Source organism: Rhopalosiphum maidis, chromosome 1 (genome assembly GCF_003676215.2).
Source record: "Rhopalosiphum maidis isolate BTI-1 chromosome 1, ASM367621v3, whole genome shotgun sequence".
NCBI classification, from domain to species: domain Eukaryota; kingdom Metazoa; phylum Arthropoda; class Insecta; order Hemiptera; family Aphididae; genus Rhopalosiphum; species Rhopalosiphum maidis.
The window spans coordinates 70,731,342-70,743,022 of record NC_040877.1 but is presented as its reverse complement, the minus strand read 5'-3'; the positions used below and the strand labels follow the sequence as shown (position 1 = coordinate 70,743,022).

The following is an 11,681-nucleotide window of genomic DNA, read 5'->3' as shown; positions in this document are numbered from 1 at the left end:
TTATAAACTTCTATATTCGTCATCCAATTATCCATCATGATTAAAATTATGTAATGCACGAGACTAGACATGCCAATAAAATTTAGCTTTATTGTTAATTTATTTTAAAACGATTAACAAAGTTATAATACTGATACAGAGATGCAAGTCCCCGGAAATCTACAAAAAGGGACACTTACCTTCCCACTTCTCAAAAAAAAAGAATAATTTGATGATAGGGCATATGAACGAATGATAGATCCTTATTATGATTATTACTCATAATGATGGCAAGTGGGTGCCGGCTGATAAATTTCTAGGTGTGCACTCATGAAAAAATAATTTGCGCCACTAGTGTATGATTTTATTTTCACGGAGCTTAGCTTTATTGCATTACCTTGCTATCAAATCTAGGTCAACTGCCACCCGTTGGTTTTTAGGGATAGCAAACAATTTGCCACCTGTTGATGAATTCTCACGCATGCTATATTATGACGGTTAAATGTTTTGCTCTATTCCAGATTTCCAGCTGTAACTGGTAACTTCAATTCATATAATATGAAATCTTATATTTATATCTTTAAGCTGTTTAGGTACCAATTAGAATCAAATATTTTTTTTTTAATTAAAATTTGAACATACATGTACACATTTTTTTCATTTTGGAATTCAAGTATTTATAGGTACTAGACAAAGAACCCAAACCAAACTTGTTTTTAAAATCCATATTGCGTAATTCATTATGTTAGAATAAAAATAGATCTTTTGTGCATAAAAAATAAAAAACCATTTTGTTTTGATTCCCTTCAAGTGTTTTAAATAATAATACAATTGTCTGACATTGGTCTGTGACATATGTCAAAGTTGAGGTAGCGATAATTGACCGAATATCCTCGCTATTTAAGAGAACGCTACAGCCGTATGTGTTGTGTCTGTCTTACCACATGTAAAACATAGCAAAAGCTGATTTTCGCGGAATAGAACTACTCAAGCTGTAGTGATAGTTAAGACTTCAAATTTTATTGATATACAATAGCTGAGAACATCATCTATGAAATATTCTTATTGTTTCAAAACCCATTGTTTTTAACTTTGATAACTTTTTTTATATTTCTGATATCAAAAAAACAAAAACGATATTTCACAGCCAAAGTTCTTCTTTTTAGGTGGTGAAAATGTCGTTTCTTATTTTATGAGTACCCGGCATTAATCAATGGTAATATTATTCTATGCATCCACCTATTAATAAAACAATTGGATACTAAAAATAAAGAAATATAATTGGTGAAATTGATATTTGGTTCTAAAAAGGTAATTTACCTGTTATCAAATGTCTTATCATATTGATATAATTCAAATTGTTTAAGTACTATTATCAAAGTTAAAAGTTAAGAAATAAGAATGTTAATAAAAAATAAAAGTTATAGTTGTTATTATAATATCTTTATTCTTTACTAATTTACAATTATTGTCATTCAATCAATTAAATAATAAAATAACACTTAAACTTTTACTCACAATGTATTTAATAATATGCATAATGACTTGAGTCAAAAACTTCAATATTGCTGAAGAAAATTAGATTTATCTAAATATTCTAAATCATGACTAATCTTCATACGACAACAGCATTGACGGAGTTCACTCCATTAAGTCCTGAACAAGAGCAATCATCTGTTGGTTCATTTTTTTCTAAAGTATTCAGCTTTAAGACAAGTCCAACAGATACCAATGATAAAAATGCTGAAGTGGTTGTTAGTAATGTATGTATAATTTTAAAAACAAAAAAATAATGAAGTAGATACTTACCAATATCTATTTAAATATTTAATTTTTACCTGCTGTAATATTAAATGTAAAAAAATATAAATGTTTTTAAATAATTAAATTTATTATATAAAGTAATAACAAGAAAATAATAATTTTTATATTCAAAAAAAAAAAAATTTTAATATTTTTTACATAAAACATTTTTATTAATTTATGTGTAAATTAATTGTAACTGACAATTTTTTTATAATATATAATTATATACATTTGCTTATTACATATTGGTTAATGGTTATAACATAATATAATATTATTATTAAAGCTATGAATGCATTAAAAAATCTTAAAAATACACTGTAAATTAACCAAAATACATAGAAAACTCAAAATCATAAACTATTTTAAACTAAACATATAAGTTAAATATTGTGTGTATAAAAAACATATAAAGCATTAATAAGACAAAAATGAATAAATAGTTCATAAAATGTATTTATAACGTTTTGGTTTATAATTATTAAAAAAAATTTAAAAATATAAAATATTAATAATAAAAATTTAAAAGTTTAAAAATTGAATTCATTAACAAAGTCATACTCTACTTATTTGGCGAATTACTGTATTTACATCTACCTACCACTTTCTCCAAAACGAAAAATGGGAAATTTGCATGTTAAAAAAAAATGCCAAAGTAAAAAATTTTTAAATACATAGATATATTAAAAATATATAAAAAGAATAAAAACCAAAAAAGTACAAAAATAGAATACCTATAAATAGTACAAATTGGACCAAAATAAAAAGCAATACATCTTGAAAATTATTTAATTTCTAGTAAATGCTAATATAAATATTCAGTGAAAATTTCAAGTTTCCACAGCTACTAATTTTTGAGTTAACAACAAAATAATTTTGTCAAGAACTATATAGTAATATAGTAAGATGTTAATAATAATTTATAGAAATTTTAATTTCATACAATAAAAATATACTTGAATTTAAAAATTTTGAAGGAAATAAGTAGATAACTATATTTATTTATTAATAGGTATGTAGTTTTGAAATGTGTGGCCCTGGCATATGCCTTGCCCTGAATACAATCCTGTTCATTAGCTCCTAAGTCCTAATTCAAACCTTTTTGTTAAGAAAACTATGTTTCTTTAATAAGCTAAAAATGATGTATTTTTCTAAAAATTCTCATTATTATACTTGATTTTTATGATTAGGATCAAACAGAAAAGGACACTTCACAAGCTCTTATGACTATAGATGCAAGAAATTTACCAAATATTTTAAAAAGAGTTGGAAATTTATTACCGATTCGATCAGGAGTAAGTCAATTTTATTAAACCAAATATATCTTAAATTATTTATATTACTATTTTAGGATTATCCGTCATATGGAAATACTGACTTAAAACAATATTGGATGCCTGATTCTGTGAGTAAAGAATGTTATGATTGTTGTGAGAAATTTACAACTTTTAGGCGGCGTCACCATTGTAGAGTATGTGGTCAAATATTTTGTTCAAAATGTTGTTACCAAGAAATACCTGGTAAAATAATGGGATGTTCAGGTGAGATTGTTTTTTTTTAATGTTTATTTATTATTAATTGTATTTATATAAAATATAATGAATACAATTATATAACTACGTTTTTTTATTGCTTTTTGAATATTAAAATTAACTAAAAAATGTTTTTCCCTAGGGGACCTCAGAGTTTGTACGTACTGTTGCAAAATAGTATTGTCGTATTTACAGTCTGTTGCTAAAGATGTAGTATTATCTCCAGACTTAATATCACTTAGAAATGAATTACAAGTGAAATTGGGCAACAATGAAGTATTAACTAACTGTAATATATCATCTAACACAAAGTACTTTGAAAACATTATTGAAACAACAAATTCTCCCAGTAGAAAAATTTCTGTTGGTTATCAAGAAGAAAATTTTGCATTATCCCGGTACATTTATATGATATGCCTGTTCAACTTATTATTTTTAATTTTAAACTATTTTTTTTCATTAGATCAAGCACATTAGGTAGTTTATCTCCTATAGAATCTACTGATGATCCAAATGTAACTCATAATCTAAATAACTTGTTTGAAGAAATAACACAAATAAACGGTGGATTAAGTTTAAAAACACATCGATATCATTTAAGAAGTTACCATTCATGTTTTCTTGGAAACAATTTAATTGAGTGGCTATTAAACCACGGGAAAGTTACTAGCAGGTAAGATGCATTCTTTAAAATTATAATGTTTCAGTATACTATGATTGTTATGATTATTATCATAATATATGCTATTAGATAAAATCTTAAATTAAAGTACCAATTACTTAGTGGATATTAGTTTGTAAATAATAGTTTAATATGCATTTGTACATACTTAGAATGCATGGTACAGCAATAGGACAAGTACTTTTGGATGCAGGATACATAGAAGAAGTTATGGAGAATGAAGGTGACTTTTTGGATGGAAATTGTTTGTATAGATTTTGTTCTGTGCTTCCAAATCAGTCTCATAAGAATATGAAGAGTAAAACTACAAAATCTAAAATTTATGGTAATTATAAATGTAATATTTACACATATCAGCAATTTTTGAACTAAATTTGTTTTTATAAATATATTTTTTAATAGAAAAACAAGGTTCAAATATTTCTAATGGAAGTTTCAAATTAGATTTAGATCTTCATAATAACACAGTCCAAATTTCAAAACCTAGTTCTCAAAAACTAAAACTAAATTCAGGTAAAATGAATAATTATTTGAATAAAATATAATTTTGTACTTAAAATAATAATAATTTTAGTTGTAGAACCAAGACCTATAGACACATTAATAAAAAAGTTGTTAGAAATTATTTCAATAACTTACCAACGTAATAATTTTGGTACAATGAAAACTTGGAGTTCCCCTAAAAAACTGGGAGAAGATTATAATGAAGCATATATTTTTAATTACTTAATGTTAGTAACTATTTATTGTTTATAAAGTTATAACATAACTAATACTTAAATATTTTTATTAAATAATGATATCTATCATGTATAAGTTAATTAACTACAATATTTAAAATTTTAGAAAGATCTTTAATGATCATAAACTGAACTTTGTCACACAAATGTTGAAAAAGAATGGTCTCTCTATTAATTGGGTAGACACCTTAATTGCTCTTTCTGACTTAGTTATTGGTGAACTATCTCCAGATTTATCTCCTGATACAGATAATATGAGTATTTGCGAGTAAGTTCTTTTTCAAGTTTATATTACAATTCATTAAAAATAAGAAAAACCAAGATTTTAAAATTATATTGTTTAATTGATTGCTAAACTAAATCAAAATATTATAATATTTATTTTTTTTAAATAAAATGTTTTTATAAAAACATCTATATCATTATATTATAATTATTTACTATAATATTTTTAATATTCAACTAATTTTAAATTATTTGTTTTATTTTAATTTATCCTTAGTTTCAATTATAATATTTTATATTTTATTAATTTTTATGTCAATAAAATCTATTAATATCCCATTTACACTCCTTCTTTTACATTGATATTCATTATTTGTTTTTTTTTTCAGTTATTTACAAATAAAAAAAATAGAAGGAGGAGAACGGAGTGATAGTTGTATTGTCAGTGGTATTGTATGTTCAAAAAATATTGCCAATAAAGCTATGGCATCAAGAATATCTGGACCTAAAATTTTATTACTTCAATGTTCAATAATTTATCAACGTGTCGAAGGAAAATTGTTATCATTAGAGCCTGTTATTATGCAGGTAAACTTAGTAAATCTATACTCCATTTCAGAAGTGAAAACACCTGGCAACAACTGGTTTTTGTCACCGTAAGTTTCACTGGTAAAAGGGAAAATTGTGCGTAGAACTGGTGTCTTCTCTTTTGGAGTCGAGTATAGTATCTATTTTAGTAAAAAAAATGTATTCTTCTAGTAACTTTTTGTATACTGTATAGGAGCATGATTACTTCAGAAATATTGTGAGCCGTATTGTATCAATGAAACCTGATCTTGTATTAGTGCAAAAAAGTGTATCTAGAATTGCACAAGAACTTTTTAATCAAATGGGTGTAACGTTAGTATTGAATGTTAAAACATCTGTTCTGGAGCGTATTGCTCGATGCACTGGTGCAGAAATATTAACTTCAGTTGATGCGCATATGGGAAAACCAGTGTTAGGAACATGCCAACAATTTTATATAGAAAATTTTGGTAACAAAGCCTTAATGTTCTTTGAAGGATGCCCAGTACCAGAACGAGGATGTTCAGTTTTACTCAGAGGCAGTTCTAATAAACAGTTAAAGATATTAAAAAGTATACTTAAACAACTAATATTAATGATATATAATTGGAAGTTAGAAAAATCCTATATAATGGATCAATTTGCATCACTACCAATGAAAAATAACGAATTGAACAATGACTCTTTCGCTGATTCATCAATTTCTTCTAATGAAAATAATAATGCTGATAATGAATATCAATCAAAATTAACTGAAGTGAACAATTCGCAACCGTTATCGACCAACACCGATCAAGACAATAAGTACCAATACTTTTTAAATTCAACATTACTCTCATTATCACCAATAGTTAATGTGAGTTAGAAAACAATAACACAATTATTATATTTGTATTAAATAATTTAATTACAATTTTCATTTTTTAGTTTTCAGTTCCATACTTAGAATCAGATATTGGAAAACGTTGTAAATTGCGAAAATATTTTTCAAAACATATTTATGTATCACAAATTCTAAATAATATGAAATCATCAATAGACTGCAATCAAGAAAATGAACAGTTGGAATCGGAAATAAATGTATATAATTCTTATATCATTAACTATTATGTATATTATTATAAATAATAATGGGACAAATATTTTGACTAATTATATTGTAGATAGATAATGACTATTTCTCTTAATTTCTTAATAAAATCATTGTCATCTAGTTTACGTTAAAATTGTAATGATAAATCAATTGATGCTGTTAATTTAAAATTAGATTAAATTTAGTTTGTAAAACTAAGTTAAATTTAGTTTGAACGTTATGGTTTAACTAATTTTTGGCTTTATATGATATTATTATCATTTTTAACTCGCATAATATATACTACACATTTTTTTTATTACAGCTTAAGCCAAAACATGCATTTATAATGTCTAAACTAACTGAAGATATAAATGGTGATGAAGTTCAAACTATGTTGGCTTTGTTTCGTGCTCAAGGTGGTAGAATATTACACAATCAATTAGAAAAATCATCTGTAAAAACTAAAAAAAATAATTACTCCAAAAAAGAAAAACTTGTTGACATATTTGATCCAGTTAATCACCAACGATTGCCTGTGATGTTTTATAGTTTTTGTCCAGAATCAAATAATGCACCTTCATTTTGTGTTGAGCCCAGGTTTATTGTATTATTTATTATTTATAACTATTTTAAATAAAATATAATTGTAAACATATTTTTAGATTGGTATTTATGGAGTTCTATGGAGTTAATGATATATGCTTGGGTAGATTTTTAGAAAGATATTGTTTTCGTGAAACATATGAATGTCCATCAGATTCATGTGACAGTCCAATGAATAGACATGAACGACGTTTCATACACGATAAAAGTTGTTTTAGACTTTTATTATCTAATATTAGTGGCCGTTTAATTGATCCTCCATACAATGAAAATTTAATTTATACTTGGTCATACTGTAAAAAGTGTTCTTTAGTAAGTAAAATTTAATATTGCAATAATTACTAATAGTAAATCATTAAATAAATAGGTGAATTAATTGATTGTTTTATTTAGATAACACCTGTAGTACCATTGTCAGATGATACATGGTCATTTTCTTTTGCAAAATACCTAGAACTAAAATTTCATTCTCAGCAATGTGTTTGTCGTGCATTACCTAATTGCAACCACTTTTTAAATCAAGATTATATACAATTTTTTGTTTATAACAAAACAGTAGCATCTTTCGAGTATGTTAAAAAATAAAAATTTAAACTAATTAATTAGTTTTAAATATTCTAATTTTTGTTATAGATACTTAAATATTAAAATGTGGGAAATTAGATTACCTAGTTTAAAACTTAAAATAGTCCCTATAAAAGTTAGCCAATACCGTCCTGATATATTGGAAGAAGTGAAACAGTGGGCATTAATGGGACATGAAATATTTAATGCAGTTATGAACAAAATATGTTCTTTATCTATGGAAGCAAATGGTAAAATAATATACTTAAACAAAATAAAATAAATAAAAAATCATGTATCATACCTTTTAGCAAATTTCTTACCATTAAAACAACAATTGCAAAAAGATCAAGGATTATTCAAACAAAGAGTAGATGATATACAACTTCGAATTACTTCACCAATACTAACTGACAAGGATACAAATTATGGTATTTAGTATTATGTATTTAAATAATATCTATTCACTTTAAAAAGAAACTTTGGTGGCTGACTGTTGAACAGGGACATGAACCGTGACCTGACAAAAACTAGTCATAGCTGAGTTTCTTACTTGACTTTAATAGAGTATAGCATTCATTATATATTTATTTCCTATAATATGTATTATTAGGGACAATATTAAATACAATATGGAAGTTGGATGATACAATGACTTTATTGAGGAGAGCAGTAAGTGAAGCCACAATCAATTGGAATTCTAAATTAATAAAAATAGAAGCTGCTGTTAAAAAAGAAGATAAATCACAGAGGAAAAGTGAATCCAAATCAAATAACCTGTCTGAAGTATTAGAAGAAATAATAAATTTTGAATGCGACTCAAGTCGTTATGTTGTTGAAGAACATAACATAACAAGTCATCTAAGCCAACATTCATTAGTTTCTGAATCAGAAATAGCCGCTGAACATGATTTTGAAAATCTAAATGATTCTGACATTGGTCAAAGTGAAAAATGTTATTTATCTGTTCCACAGGCACAAAGTGATATTACAACAGACAGTGACAGTGATGCTGTTGATGATTGTCAGTAGATATTATTGTAACAATCATTAACAGTATAATATATATTTTTTTGTTTTTTTTTTTTCAGTTGACAGTAATGTACCAAATGAACCTAAGTCTCAATTATCTATGTCTCAAAACGATAAAAAAAGTGTCAAAACAATTCTATCACAATTTTTACCATCATCTACACCACCAGCAATTATTCCTGTAAGTATTTTATAAATTACCAAAATATTATGACTATATAATGAATAATTTCAATAATTTATAGAATCCAATTGAAACCACTGAACACCATGTATTGAACATACACTGTCGTACTCCTATATCAATTTATGAAAAAGAACCTAGTTCTATTATTGCATTTACATTGAGCACATATTTTTACTACAACAACATATCGAATACAGAATTAATGTAAATCAACATAATTTAATATCAGTAAAAATATGGTCATCCAAATTTTGTATTAAGAGGACATTATATCCGCATATGTTGTCTTCGTCTTATGAACCTAAGACATCGCAAATTTGTGTCCAATAGAATCAATTTTAATTTTCGTGAGCCTGACTATAAATAATATTATTACCTTTAAGTAGGATAATAGGTAAATTACTCTAATATTAAAGCTAAGATCATAAAATTGATTCCACTGAATAAAAATCTGTGATATCTTGTATTTATAAAATGGAAACAACACATGCGTATATGACGCCCTCTTAAGAAAATTGTTTAACATCTTAATATGATTCTAGTTTTGTTTTACTAATTTAAATGACCCTATTTATATATATTTATTGCATTGACCTTATTTAAAATTTGAATAGATCAACTGTAGAACATGTTGAACCTGATAATGATCAAAAAGAAACAGATGAAAAATCAAAACAACATATTGAGGTGTGTACTATAATCTTACAAATATAACATATATTAAAATAATTTTACATATTATGATAGATTTATCATTATTTTTTTTATTTTAAATGTACTCACCATTTAATTTGTACAGATAACTTTCTCAGATTCTACAACCAATTTCTATGTGAAAGTTTATTTTGCTAAACAATTTGCAAAATTAAGAGAAACATTCTTTGTATCAGGAGAAGAAATGTACATTCGTTCTTTAGCAAGGTGCATTTCATGGTCAGCTAGAGGTGGAAAATCAGGGTCAAATTTTTGTAAAACAAAAGGTAATTTAAAGTTAAGTTGTTAATGATATTATGTATTTTATTATTATTTTATGTTTATGAATTATACTTATATTAATTTATTACATAATATTAAAAAATATTTTCTATTATTAGATGATAGGTTTGTATTGAAGGAAATGTCTCGTTTAGAGATACTACCATTTTTAGAATTTGCACCTCAATATTTTGCATACATACACTCGCGTCAAACAAATAGACGACCCACCCTTTTATGTAAGATTGTTGGAGTTTATAAAGTAAGGTATCGAAATACTGTCAAAGGATCATCATTCAATTCAAATTTATTAGTGATGGAGAATCTCTTCTACAATAAAAATATTTCTCATATTTTTGATCTAAAAGGATCTGTTAGAAATAGATTAGTGGATCCAAATTCACAAGATGGAGAGATTGTATTGTTGGATGAAAATCTCATTAAAAGTAAGTTTTCTTAAAATATCTTTTTCTTTTCTTTATGACTTTAAGTTCTATAGACATATAACCTAAAATAACCATGGTTCCTATTTTAGTGTCGTGTGAATCGCCATTATATGTTCATCCTCATTCTAAAATAATTTTAAATCAATCAATCAATGATGACGCAGAATTTCTCACCTCACAACTTGTCATGGATTATTCTCTATTAGTTGGTTTAGATGAAGAATCTGGTGAATTAGTATTAGGAATCATTGGTAAATTTTATATTTTGTTAATCGAGGTTTAAACTATCTGTAAAAGCAATGGCCTACTAATTACAAAATTATACACATTTCATAAAATATGCTGATTTTAAAAACTATAATTAAATTGAATAGTTGTAGAAATTTAATTTGTTTGCCATTATGTAATTTGAAAACATACTTAGTATTGATTTAAACTTTTTAAAATACATTTTTCTAAAAATTTTTAATTTACTTCAATTAAACACATTATCTTTAGTTAATAACTTATAACTTTCCTTTTTTACAGATTACATTCGTACTTTTACGTGGGACAAAAAAATAGAAACAATGGTAAAAAAATCAGGACTCCTTGGTGGTCAAGGTAAATTGCCTACAATAATTTCTCCAGAAGAGTACAAGAATCGATTTATTGCTGCAATGAATTTGTATTTTTTATCAGTACCTAATAGATGGACTGGCATGGCCAAAGGCTTTGAACATCGGTTTTAATAATATTTTATACTTCCTTTCTGTGATATTATGTTTTACAATTAGTTTAAATTTTGTTTAAAGTTTTATTTCTTTTATGTAATACAAGAAACAATAGTATTATTATTAATAATACTCATATGTATATGTACATAAAAATAATAATACCAATAATTATTAATTTATTCATTATTTAAACAGTAGTAGTATACTAAATGATTGACTCAGCAAGCTCATCCTTTTTTTTAAATTTTTCTTTAATAATAAATGTATTCAAATTATAATTTTTAACATACTTATGGACCATATTTTTAAATACTTGAACTTTTTATACCGCATAAGGAGTGTCCTGTGGGCTGTGGTGATACAAACTTTAATCCTTAAGTATATTTAAAATTTTCAATAATCAGAATTAAAATAAATTTATTATATTATAGTAAAACTATAGATGTGAGCATATTTAATACACCTATATATACCTTATACAATATGCCAATTTATACATATGTTAAAATAGAGGGTTAATATATCTAATATATAATTTATTATTTAATGTTT

At 25.3% G+C, this 11,681-nt stretch overlaps 1 protein-coding gene across 1 annotated transcript; it reads left to right on the top strand.

Moving 5' to 3' along the window:
* The first annotated feature begins 1,416 nt into the window (after positions 1 to 1,416).
* LOC113549146 (putative 1-phosphatidylinositol 3-phosphate 5-kinase) lies at positions 1,417 to 11,678 on the top strand. Its single transcript, XM_026950319.1, has 25 exons — positions 1,417 to 1,742; positions 2,976 to 3,080; positions 3,137 to 3,326; positions 3,460 to 3,715; positions 3,781 to 3,990; positions 4,152 to 4,324; positions 4,402 to 4,512; positions 4,574 to 4,730; positions 4,846 to 5,007; positions 5,354 to 5,552; positions 5,746 to 6,387; positions 6,459 to 6,611; positions 6,929 to 7,203; positions 7,269 to 7,521; positions 7,603 to 7,778; positions 7,843 to 8,024; positions 8,085 to 8,204; positions 8,387 to 8,797; positions 8,865 to 8,986; positions 9,051 to 9,196; positions 9,607 to 9,679; positions 9,792 to 9,972; positions 10,087 to 10,413; positions 10,503 to 10,664; positions 10,942 to 11,678. Exons 1-25 carry the CDS (start codon positions 1,584 to 1,586, stop codon positions 11,142 to 11,144), a joined length of 5,148 nt encoding a protein of 1,715 aa, XP_026806120.1. The 5' UTR covers positions 1,417 to 1,583; the 3' UTR covers positions 11,145 to 11,678.
* Positions 11,679 to 11,681: the final 3 nt, after the last annotated feature.